The sequence below is a fragment of the Excalfactoria chinensis genome, chromosome 23 (genome assembly GCF_039878825.1).
Source record: "Excalfactoria chinensis isolate bCotChi1 chromosome 23, bCotChi1.hap2, whole genome shotgun sequence".
Classification (NCBI taxonomy): Eukaryota; Metazoa; Chordata; class Aves; order Galliformes; family Phasianidae; genus Excalfactoria; species Excalfactoria chinensis.
The window spans coordinates 2890233-2901433 of record NC_092847.1 but is presented as its reverse complement, the minus strand read 5'-3'; the positions used below and the strand labels follow the sequence as shown (position 1 = coordinate 2901433).

The following is an 11201-nucleotide window of genomic DNA, read 5'->3' as shown; positions in this document are numbered from 1 at the left end:
AGGGCGGGGCAGGAGCTGGGCTGGGAGCTGGGCCCCCGGCGGGCCACGGCTCGGCTCGGTTCGGTACAGCTCCGCCCCTCCGCGGGCGGCCCCAAAACGGGGCGGTGCTGCCGAAGCCGTGCTGTGGAGTTCGGGTTGGAGCCGGCATCGGGACCGGGACCGGGAGCCGTGCCGTGCCGTGCCGTGCCTTAGGGAGGTACGGGTTGTGCTCGGGATGCGGGCGCTGCGGGGAGCTCAAGGGATGTGGGGGTCGCTATTGGGGGCTGGCAGGGCCGGGGCTGCGGGGTTACCGATGGGACCGAGCGCGTAGCGGTGCGCCATGGGGCGGTGCTGCGTGCGGTCCCGGCCGGGCCGGGTCCCGGAGGCGAAGAAGGGTTGGAGCCGTCCCGCACGGAGCCTCCTCCGGCACAGCAGCGCTGTATTTTCTTCGGGAAAGGACAAAAGTTCGCTTTGCTTAGCGCTGAGCTCATTTGTAAACATTTATACAAGGGGGGCAGACGGCGGAGCAGAAACAATTGTGCAATGTCTCAGAGCAGAAAAGCATTCCAGAACCATGACCAACCCCGACGCTCCAGCACCAAATCGGGCAGCGACCGCCCGATCCCCCCCAGCACTACGAGGCCGTCTGCGCTCCACTTTCCTCCTTCCGAGCGCCGTTCGGTGAATCTATGGTCCTCTCTTCCGTCCAGGTAGCATGGTTACAGCCGCGTGCGATTTTATGTGCCTTAAATTGACTCCTGACAGCTTCAGCTTCTCCAGGGAAACGTTTCATAGGTGGCTATTGGGATATGCCAGTGGATACTGGGGGTGCTTAACCCGGCTCGCTTGGCAACTCAGTGTGTGCCAGGATGGGGTTTCCCAGACATGGGAAGTCTGGAATGCGTTTGCAAATAGCGATCAGCTGTGAGGCACTGCACAAACACAACCACCTGCCTGGCCTGGGAGTGTCAGCTGAGGCAGTTGGCAGATACTGCTACGGCTGGGGAAGGTGCTTCTGTGGGATGTAAGATAAGAACGCGGTGGATGGAGGAGGTGGGGACGGCTCGGGGCTCCTGAGGCAGCAGTAGTGCTGCAGCAGGCTGAGTTTCCAGTGTACCCAGCTGAAATACAGCACATGAGGAGCCTTGCTGGTTCGGTGACCGTGTATAAACTGTTGGCATCTCTTCTTTAGCCCGGCGATGTGTAAAAGTGGGAGGCTGTGGCTGCAGTCCTAAAGCCAGAGCTGTGAGTTTCAGTCTAAGAGGTTTTGTGCACATGTGATGTTTTTGCTGCCTTGCACGTCATCCTGAAACAGAAGACATTTAAATGGGTTACAGTAAGACTCCAAGCGCCGGTCAGGGTTGGTATCATGTGTTGGTTTCACAGTATCTGCCCAGAGAGCACCAACACTGCAGGGTGTGCAGCTCTGGGTTTGCTGGGCAGCAATCCCACGTGTTTTCCCACAAAGTGCTCCCAGCTCAAGCCCAGTTTAGGTTTTAACATTCTTCTGCTCCAAATCCCTTTCTTTGCTTTGTTTGTGGATGTTTTTGTGGGATTTGGCAGTGAAAACTGCCTGCTCTGCCCCTTGTCTGCAGAGCAGCCCTGCTCTGCTGCTGTGCTGTTGCCTGGTGTAGCACAGCGTGTCTGATCAGACCTTCGGAACAGCTCCAAGCTTTCGCAACCAGGACCCCAAAGCCTGAACTTCGTTGCTGCTGTGCTGTGCCTTGGTGTCACTGCTCCTTCCCAGCTGGTTTTGGAATCTTGTTCTGCTTCTGAGACTCCCCCCATTCCTGAGCCTTGCCAGGAACTCATCCTGTGCCGTGGGACTTTCTACTGGAGTCGTGATGACTGCAGCGTGCCTCTGTCACTGTCCCCAAATCCCTTCCCTTTAACTCTGGGCTCAGCTGCAGCCCTGAAGCACTTCAGGGATGCTCCGTGCCCACCCTGGGCTTGTACTTACTGGGCTGCACCTCCCCCAGGGCCTGTCCCGATGTGCCCCTGCCTGGCGTGCGTTGGGGTGCGGCTGCAGCCCTTTGAACACACAAAGCCATGTTTAGAAGTGGAGTCTGCTGTCCTTGGCTGCACTGGTTGGAAAGCGCCGTTTGTGTTCCCTGCTGGGGTTTCGTGCTCTTTGGGTGCTGCAGGCTTCCTTAGGTCTCCTCTGTGTCACAGGTTGTGCTGCCTGAGCGCCTGGAGGAGTGAAACCCAGCGAACTGCATGGTGATGTTCTAGCCTTGAGCCTGGTTTGTGTTGTGATTAGCCCAGCTCCTTCCAAACAGGAGTAAATCCAAACAGTCTGAGTGCCCAGGATGCTTGTTTGTTAAACACTGAGGTTCAGCAGAGGCTGCAGACACAGCAGTGCTGAGCAGACGGAGACGGCTGCTCTCCTTGGAGATCTGTTCCCCCCATAGCTGTGCAGTGCTGTGGGGTCAGGGCTGGGTGTGATGGAGTTTGGGGATGGGGTCATAGGAGGAGAGACCAGCAGGAAGGTTTCTGTCCCTGGTCCGATTCCTTCTTCAAAGAGGTGACACCTTTCTGTGCCGAGGTTCAGGAACAGAAACTGGGTGAAAGATGCATCCTACCAGGAATTCCCCATTTCCTGCTCAGCAGGAATTTCAGTTTTTGAGGCATGAAACTCAGCGGAGGCTCCTCCTGAGGCAGCTGTGCTGGAGCCCTTGCTGTGTTATTGCTGGGGACCTTAGAATAGCTACTTGGTGCCATGCTGGGTGCCCACAGGGACAGGGCAGCCCGAGGGGCACCGTGGCTGCATTGCTCCCCACCTCCTCCCTGCTGCTTTGCGGAGGCCGGCTGTGTGTTAGCAATGGGCTATTTCTGGGCTGCTGGGTGAGTAATGGAATGAATTGTGCTGAGATTCTGGGCGGGGACAGGGCCTCTGCCCTGTGAGTCACTGCAGCCTTGGGCAGGGCTCAGGGTGCTGCTGACCCCTCCCCAGGTTAGGATGGATGCAGCCCCACAGCTCTGGGGCCTCACTAGTGGATTGCAGTGGGCTGCAGCCTCCTCTGCACAGAGCAGCGTGTGCCTGTATGGGGACTGAAGCACGAGCTGTCATCACGTGCCTTGCCTGGGGTTTCTGTGGGGATGGGGAACTGATGGGATCATTGACGGGGCCTAAGAAATGGCTCAGACTCTGCGTGGAGGTTTCTGACGAGTTGGAGATGCCAAAGAACTGTTGGACCCCGGTGTGATCCCACCCTGCTGCCTTCCTCCGTCAGACCCCAGGGCAGGCACCGCTGGGTCATTCCCAGTATTCTTAGACTAAGGTGTGGTTTTGCTTGCAGGAATGTGTCCATTGTGCAGGGGGCAGAATGCAGCCTGCTTGGCCTCGGCTGTGCTCCCTGAGCAGCGTCTGGCAGCAGTCCTGGTGCAGCTGCAGCCTGTAAGTCCCATTCACCCTCATTCTTGTTCCTGCAGTGATGGCAGCCATCAGGAAGAAGCTGGTGATTGTGGGTGATGGCGCCTGCGGGAAGACGTGCCTGCTGATCGTCTTCAGCAAGGACCAGTTCCCTGAGGTCTATGTGCCAACCGTGTTTGAGAACTACATCGCCGACATTGAAGTGGATGGGAAGCAGGTAGGGACCCTGCCCTGTGCAGGTGGTGATGGGATGCTGCATTCGAGAGTGAGCCCTGCAACACCCTTATTTTTGGGTTACCCCAGTTTGTAAAGGACCCTCCTCACTGCAACTGACCAAGTACCCTACGAGCTGCTTGGTGGGGTCTGTGAGATGCTGAGTGATGTCCCTCTGTCCACAGGTGGAGCTGGCACTGTGGGACACAGCTGGGCAGGAGGACTATGACCGGCTGCGGCCTCTTTCATACCCGGACACCGATGTCATCCTCATGTGCTTTTCTATTGACAGCCCAGACAGCCTCGGTAGGGAGCTGGGGGTGCATCGTGGGGTCCTGCTGGCATAGTGGGTTCTGGGAAGTCTGTGTGCCACTTTGTGGGTGTTACATCTCCTCGCTCCACTCCCAGCTTTTTCCTTACTCCAGGAAGATGCTGGAAACTGGTGCACAATGGAGGTGCTGGGAGAAGCTGCTCTGCCTGCTGTGCCCAGTTGGGTGGTTTTGGGGTTCAGCAAATGCATTTTTCCCTGCACAGCGCAGGGCTGCAGCTTGTGCTCTCCTCCTGCCCTGCATGGAGCAGCAGCACTGCTGTGTGTCCCAGTGCCCCATAGCTCAGCAGCTGCACTCTGCTCCTCGCAGAGAACATCCCTGAGAAGTGGACCCCGGAGGTGAAGCACTTCTGCCCCAACGTGCCCATCATCCTGGTGGGGAACAAGAAGGACCTGCGCAACGATGAGCACACGAGGCGAGAACTGGCAAAGATGAAGCAGGTGAGGACATGCTGGGGTTGGGTGTGCGCTCAGTGGAGTGCCAGTGTTGGGATCCCCTCACCCTGGGCTATTTTGCTGGGGCTTCCCTCCTGCAGCCCTGATCTGGTCATGGAGGTATGCCCTGAAGGCTTCTTGCTCCTGTTGGCATTTCCAACCCTCCTTTTTAATGCTACCCAGGAGCCTGTGAAACCAGAAGAGGGGAGAGACATGGCCAACCGGATCAATGCCTTCGGCTACCTCGAGTGCTCAGCCAAGACCAAGGAAGGCGTGCGGGAGGTCTTTGAGATGGCCACACGTGCAGGCCTGCAGGTCCGCAAGAACAAGAAGCGCCGGGGCTGCCCGCTGCTGTGAGCAGGGAGGGCTCTGCTCCATGCCTGTCCCCAACCCTCTGCCCCAGAGCTGTCCCCAGCCACTGGGGGCACCCCTGTGCCACGCTGGGGGGCGATGCCTTCGTTCTCCATCACTCCCTATGGGCTGTGCGGTCTCCCTGCCTTGAGCAGGGCTGGCAGAAGTGGGGGCTGCTGGCTGCTCCCTGCAGTGTGCTGGCCCCATCTGCCCCATGGCCTTTTATGGACTCACCAGGGCTGTGCTCAGCCCTGTCCTGCAGAGCCGTGCTGCGAGGAGTGCCAGCAGTGCCCTGCACCCTGGGACTGCCCCAGGGCAGTGCCTTGTCCCCATGTCCAGCATTAGGATGATGGTGCCTTCTTGGAGTCCACGGCCGTCACAGACTCTTAGCACCAGCTGAGTAACTGGGAGAAATAAATGCAAACTGGTATGTGAGTAATTGTAACACTGCGTGTGTGGCATCCCTCTGGCTGCCCCTGCAGACCCTGTGCTGTGCCCATACAGCCCCCAGGACTCAACGACAGAGTGTTTTTCTCTGAACATTTATTCTAAGGACACAAAGGTAGTTGTGCTGCACGTGGCTCAGCCCGCAGGCTGGGACCAGAAGTCACAGCACAATTATTTTCTACAGATGTATAAAAAACACTGCTGAAGATTTAAAAAAAAAAATAGAAGACATTGGTGGTCCCGGGACTCAGCTACAGCCCAATGTGGGACAGCAGGGGACCCATCCCAGCACACAGCCTGGCTCCAAAGGGAAGAGCAGGAGGTGGCTGCGGGATGGGGCTGGGCTGGATGTGCTGGAGCTCCATGGGGCTGTGCTGGGCTTCTGCAGGTACAGCACAGGGATGGGGAGCAGCAGAGATAGAGCAGCTCCTCCCCATGCTGAACCGAGCGTTACCTGGCCGCTAATCGCCGAGGTGCAGGGAGTCGAGGTGGTTGGCAAGGCTGTCCTCCTCGGGGGGCTCCTCCTCATAGGGGTACCCTGTGTAGGCACCCTCATCCCGGCAATATCTGAGGAACCTGGGGACACAGTGGGGTGTGGGCAGCAGTTGTGGGGCTGCAGGAGAGCTTGGGGGGGTGCAGGGCTTACCTGTGCCAGTGTGGGTCCTTGCTGAGCACGGCTGGGTTACCCACCACGATCAGCAGTGCCTTTGCCCGCGTGAGTGCCACGTTGAGCCTCTGAGCAAGAGAGCAGAGTTGGGGTTTCCCTTGTGTTCACCTCCCGGCTATGGGGCACCTGTGCCCATAGCAGCTCTGCCGGGGAGCTGGGGGGTCACACCTTGGGGTTCTTGAGGAAGCCCAGGCGGAAGGTCTGGTCCAGCTGCAGGTACTCACTGCAGCTGCGCACAGTGGAGATGAGGATGACGCGACGTTCCTGACCCTGGAACTCCTCCACAGAGCCCACCTGGGGTGTGGGAGTTGTGTGGTGAGAGGGGATGGGGCTCCATCACCTCCCCCAGTGATGTGTGGGGCCCTGGGTACCTTCAGCTGCCCAATGTCAGGCAGTGCTTTCAGCACAGGGTCCTTGGAGGTGATGGCAAGGCGGATCTTCTCCACCTGGGGAGGACAGGGGATGTGCTGCAGTGGAGCTGCTGGGGAGGCCGAGCCACCCTGATTCCCCCATCCCGCTTCCCTCCTCCTGCACCTGCTTCCTGTAGGGAGAGATGATGCCGATCTCCTTGGGTGAGATGGTGGGGCAGCCGTGCCGGCCCTGGCTCTGCAGCAGCTTGTGCAGGTAATCAACCACCACCTCAATCTCGGCCGTGTTGAAGAAGGAGGGACTCTTGGCCTCCCGCCCATCCTCCCCACACACCCCATGGAAGATGATGGGGAAGCCCTGGGGCAAAGAATTGAGATCAGCTCAGCCACGATGCGTTGCAGCTCCTCCCACCCCACCCCCCTGGTGTCCCCCTACTCTTTTGGGGAGCTCCTCCCAGCTGCAGTAGAAGTTGCGCACGTCAGGCTCGCTGCCCTCATAAGCCTTCAGCTCATTGTCATAGAAGAGCTCGTTGGGGACCTTGAGGATGGCCTTGTGGGACCTGGTGGAGGCAGGGCAGTGTGCAGGAGGGCCTTGATGCTCTCCTCGGGCACCAGGCACCCAGGGCTGTGGGTCTACCCCATCCCTAGTGCTGCGGCACCCATCAGCAGTGGGGTGGCACCACGTGCCCTGCATTGAGCTGCGTGGCCCTGTCCCCACCTGTAGTTCCACAGCAGTTTGGTGACGAACTGCGGGTTGTAGCCCCCATCTGACTTGGCATACAGTGCGTTGTGCAGCATCAGGCGCTCCAGCAGTGAGGTGCCTGCATGCATTCAGACCCGTGGCTCCTGCAATGCTGTGCAGGCGCTGTACCACCCCCAGCCCTGCCCTCACTCACCCAAGCCATGCTGCACAGCCAGCGGTGACCTCAGGACGGGGCCCAGCTGCTGGGGATCCCCTGCCAGCACCAGCTGTCCCCCTTCAGGGTTGGTGTCTGGGTCCATTGGAGTCAGCAGCCCTGGGCAGAGGGAGCTCAGCAGGGAGCAGGGAGCACTGGGCAGCAATGCTGACCCAGGGAGGCAGCCAAGGGCCACTCACCAGCAATCGCCACAACACTCTCCGGCTCTACAGCATGGCCACACTCATCGATGAAGACGTGGGAGAAATATCCTGGGGGAAAGTTGGCCGACACCAACCTGGGGAGAGGTGGAATGAAGTGGCATAAGCAGCTCTGCCTGCACAACCTTCCCTCACCATCACCCTACTCGTGTGCTCCCCACATTCCCTCTTATTGCACCCAGTTGAGGCTGACCCTGCAGCCGGGCACAAAGCAGCCCTGGGGGCCATAGGGATGCCCTGACCTTCCTGCTGTCACCAGTGTAGTGATGAGGATCCGGTAGGGCTGCAACAGCTCTTTGCTGGGATAGACATAGCACTTCTCACTGTCGTCCCAGTTGCAGCAGGGCTGGAGAAGAACATTAGGTGGGGGCCCTTCTCCTCAGGGTTGGTGCTCCAGGGGCTGGGGAGGGGGCACAGACCTACCCTGACATCTGCAGGCACCTCCCTGTAGTTGGCAGAGCTGGCCATGATCCTATAGATGTAACGGGGTGGGATGTCGGCGAGGAGGCGCTGGCACAGCAGGTCAGCAGCACTGTTGGATGGGGCACAGGCCAGGATCCGGGCATCCTTGATGCATGACCACACCTGAGGGGAGGGAAGGCTGAGCCCCATGGGCTGGGCAGTGATGCTCTGTGCTGGCCCTCGGTCCCCACCACCCACCTGCTTGATGGCCTCCACCAGGGTGACCGTTTTGCCAGTCCCAGGAGGCCCAAAGATGAGGTACGGTGCAGGTCGGGACATCCCATTGATGATGTGCTTCACAGCCTGGCACTGCTCCTCATTCTTCTCCAGCCTGCGGTCATACCACCTGCAGATGCAAAGGCTGAGCTGAGCACTCCCCTACTCAATCCCACTTGATGCACAAAGCTGCTCCTCACTGCAACTCACCGGGGCTGGAAGGTGCCTGTGGGGAGAGAAGGGAGAGGGCGGGAGGCCGAGGGGAAGAGCACACTGTCCAGATCCTTCTGCATGGCCATGGCAGCAGCACGGTGCTGCACCTGCAGCGGCAGGCGGCTGAAGGTGAAGGTCACGTCGAACTTCAGATCGTTCACAAACTTCTTCATGAGCCTGGAAGGAGAAGGGTGAGAGGGGGACGCTGCGCCACGGCTGCCCCCAGCCCAGGGGAAGAGCCCACTCACTTGGGGGAGAAGCCGAGCCGGACCCTCTCCATCTCCACATCGTGCACGTAGCCCTTGTACATGATGCGTGGGGAGCTGTCACGCTCACTGCTCAGGCTGGCAAACAGGTGGTCGCCCCGCAGCACCGACGGGCGATTCTCAGCCACGCCAGGCACCTGCAGTGAGGTGTCACACTGGGTGCTCGGAGCTGCCCCCACCCCCGTGCCCCACAGCAGTCCCAACTCACATGGAGGAGCAGCTGCCCCCTGTTCTGCACCATGGGCACCTCCTGCAGGTCGTAGCGGCGGATGTCCACCTCCAGCTGGATCTCCTCCAGGTGCAGCAGCAGCTCGAACTTCTGCTTGTAGTTCTCAGGCTGCAATGGGGCCTCCAGCAATGACCTGGAGTTGGAAGGCTGGATGTTACCAGCACGGCCCGTGGGACATGGGGCAGCAATGGGATGTGTGTGGTGAGAGGAGGCGTTCCCCTGCCCTTCAGCACTCACTGCATCTTCATCCAGCTGGAGTCAGGGCTGTTCTTGGGCCCGAGCATGATGGTCTCCTTGAGGCTCTTGGGGTATGCGTAGGTGCCCAGGGGGATCTCCCTCTCCAGCTCATTCTTCAGGGAGCTGGGTGGGGGAACAGCGATGCTGCAGGGTTGCACTCCTGGGGCTGTGTCCCAAAGCCCACTACCACTGACCCCCCCAGCATGAAGCAGCCGTACAGCCAGCACAAGTGCAGAGAGCTGCATCCCTGCTAGCAGAGCCATGCCCAGAGCCTGCCACGTGGGACAGCAGTGGGTGATGGCCCTGTACCTGGTGGGGGGCACTCCGTCCTCAGTGATGACGGTGATGGGGCGCTGCAGACTGGCCTGGTAGGGCCTGTAGGGTGCCGAGGGTCCCAGCTCCTTGGCCAACTGGTTCTGAGCAATGGCAGCAATGGAGCGGCCGATGCTGAAGGGCCCATCCGGCTCCTTGCTGAACTCAAACATCACCACGACACGGAAGAACCCATTGTGCGTGATCCGGCAGCACACCTGGATGGGGTACACACCTCCTGCAAAGGGAGGGAGAGCTGGGGCTGCATCCTGCATCCCTGGGGCAGCAGGGAGTTGGGCCAGGCAGTACCTGGGTGCAGCAGCAGTGCCTGGCCCTGCGTCACCCCTTGCTCATCAGTGAAGGTGAGCTCCCGCAGGCAGTGAAGAGGTTGGCAGCGGTGCAGCGTCACGGCCTCAGCACCGCGGTTCTGCACCTGCACGGTGAATGTCGTCTTGCCGAGCACCACAGGGAAACGGATCTGCCCTTTTGCCTGGTCGTACTCTGAGACGATCTCTACCCCATGCTTCCCATGGATGAACTCGGCCCTGCAGGAAGGGGCCACTGAGGTCACCCCATCTGTGATGGAGGTACCCGGACCCTTTGTGCACGATCTGGGAGTATTACCACTTCTTGGCACGGCTCTGTGGCACTGGTGGTCCAGAGCTGGGCTGATGGCTTGGAGCGGGTGCAGACACCTCAGTGTCGGTCCTGGGCCTGCGGTACTGATCTGCCACCACCACCCGCCTCCTCTCCTGCAGGGAGCAGCCAGCATCAATGTGGGCACAGCCCCTCAGTGCATGCCGGGGTCTTGTTGGGAGCCGGGACCCCCCCAGAGCCCATCCCTGGGGGTGAAGGAGCCTCATTACCTTCTTGAAGTGCACAGTCTGGCCTTGTACCTGCGCCTGGTGGAACGCTCTCAGGGCATACAGGACGGAGGAGAAACTGGGCGTTCTTGTGTCAGTCCTGCATATAAAAAGAGATCTTCTGGGTGAGGAGAAGAATGCTGGGCAGGGATGGAAGGGGTTAAAGCAGGGCCCCTCACACCAACCATTCCTTCTACTTTAGGGGAGGGAAAAGGACGGGGGTCTTTCTCACTAGCTCCACTCAGACCTTACAGCCCTGCAGGCTGCTCCAGCACCATCGTGCTGTGCTGCGGCCTCTCCAGCTGTGCCCCGGCAGCCCTGCAGTCCTGCATCCGGTTGGTAGGGTGGAGGTTGCACAGAGGAGCACGGTGCCCTGCACCCAGGGGCTGACCCTGTGCAGATGGGGCCCACCTCCTTCTGTGCTGGGGCACATCCCGTGGCGGATGAACTCTGCCTTTGTCAATAATTAACAGTGGTGACTCTGCACAGGGGCCAGCGTGACCAGTGTTAGCAGAGTGAGGTGGGGAGCGGGTGGGCAATGATGCCCAAGGCTGAGACCAGGATGCTGCCGGGGGTCCCTGCAGCCAGGAATGCCCCAGCGAGGCGTGTGGCACAGGGGGCACAGGGCAATGTCTGAAGAAGTAGCTGGCTGTGCCCTCCGTGCTGCAGGAGCCGAGCTGCCCAGCAGCACCAATATACGTACCCCAAGATCAGGGCCCTGTGCGGGTCCGGGAGTCTCCTTGCTGCTCGGAATCACTCAGCCCTCATCCCACCCCAGTGGAGAGCCCCGATGGGCACGGATGCTCGGCACCCGGCTCCGCAGCAATGCCGCTCTCACCTGGCCCGGAACTCGTGGCTGTAGATGTCCCGCAGTACCTCCCTCCGGCTCTCCTGCTCCCGGTCCGTGTCCCGCAAGAACTGCACGAACTGATTCCCGTATCGCCTCGCCTCCACCACGCTGAACCGCGGCATGGCTGTACCGCGCCGTGCCGAGCAGTGCCGTGCCGAGCCGGGCTGAGCTTCGCGAGAGAAACGAAAGCGAAAGGGGACGATCGCCCCACGGAACCGCCCGCCCGGGGATGGGGCCGCCCCTACCGCGCTCCACCTCCCCCGCGAGCCCTACCC

At 60.2% G+C, this 11201-nt stretch overlaps 2 protein-coding genes across 3 annotated transcripts; one reads left to right on the top strand and one right to left on the bottom strand.

The window, feature by feature from the left end:
* Positions 1-66: 66 nt before the first annotated feature.
* RHOC (ras homolog family member C) lies at positions 67-5122 on the top strand. Its single transcript, XM_072355931.1, has 5 exons — positions 67-196; positions 3412-3569; positions 3751-3871; positions 4204-4334; positions 4512-5122. Exons 2-5 carry the CDS (start codon positions 3414-3416, stop codon positions 4683-4685), a joined length of 582 nt encoding a protein of 193 aa, XP_072212032.1. The 5' UTR covers positions 67-196; positions 3412-3413; the 3' UTR covers positions 4686-5122.
* Positions 5123-5212: 90 nt separating this feature from the next.
* MOV10 (Mov10 RNA helicase) lies at positions 5213-11136 on the bottom strand. Of its 2 annotated transcripts, none has more exons than XM_072356061.1 (21): positions 10915-11136; positions 10080-10176; positions 9838-9965; positions 9523-9758; positions 9211-9451; positions 8902-9024; positions 8644-8797; positions 8418-8572; positions 8167-8346; positions 7939-8086; positions 7702-7863; positions 7521-7624; positions 7258-7355; positions 7058-7177; positions 6880-6982; positions 6598-6721; positions 6328-6519; positions 6165-6239; positions 5962-6087; positions 5773-5861; positions 5213-5702 (listed from the first exon to the last, which is right to left on the bottom strand). In XM_072356061.1, the coding sequence occupies exons 1-21, from the start codon at positions 11046-11048 to the stop codon at positions 5588-5590; spliced, it is 2904 nt and encodes a 967-aa protein (XP_072212162.1). In that variant the 5' UTR covers positions 11049-11136; the 3' UTR covers positions 5213-5587. The 2 variants fall into 2 exon arrangements, with proteins under 2 accessions (XP_072212162.1, XP_072212163.1); XM_072356062.1 differs by having other exon boundaries at positions 5444-5702; positions 9841-9965.
* Positions 11137-11201: the final 65 nt, after the last annotated feature.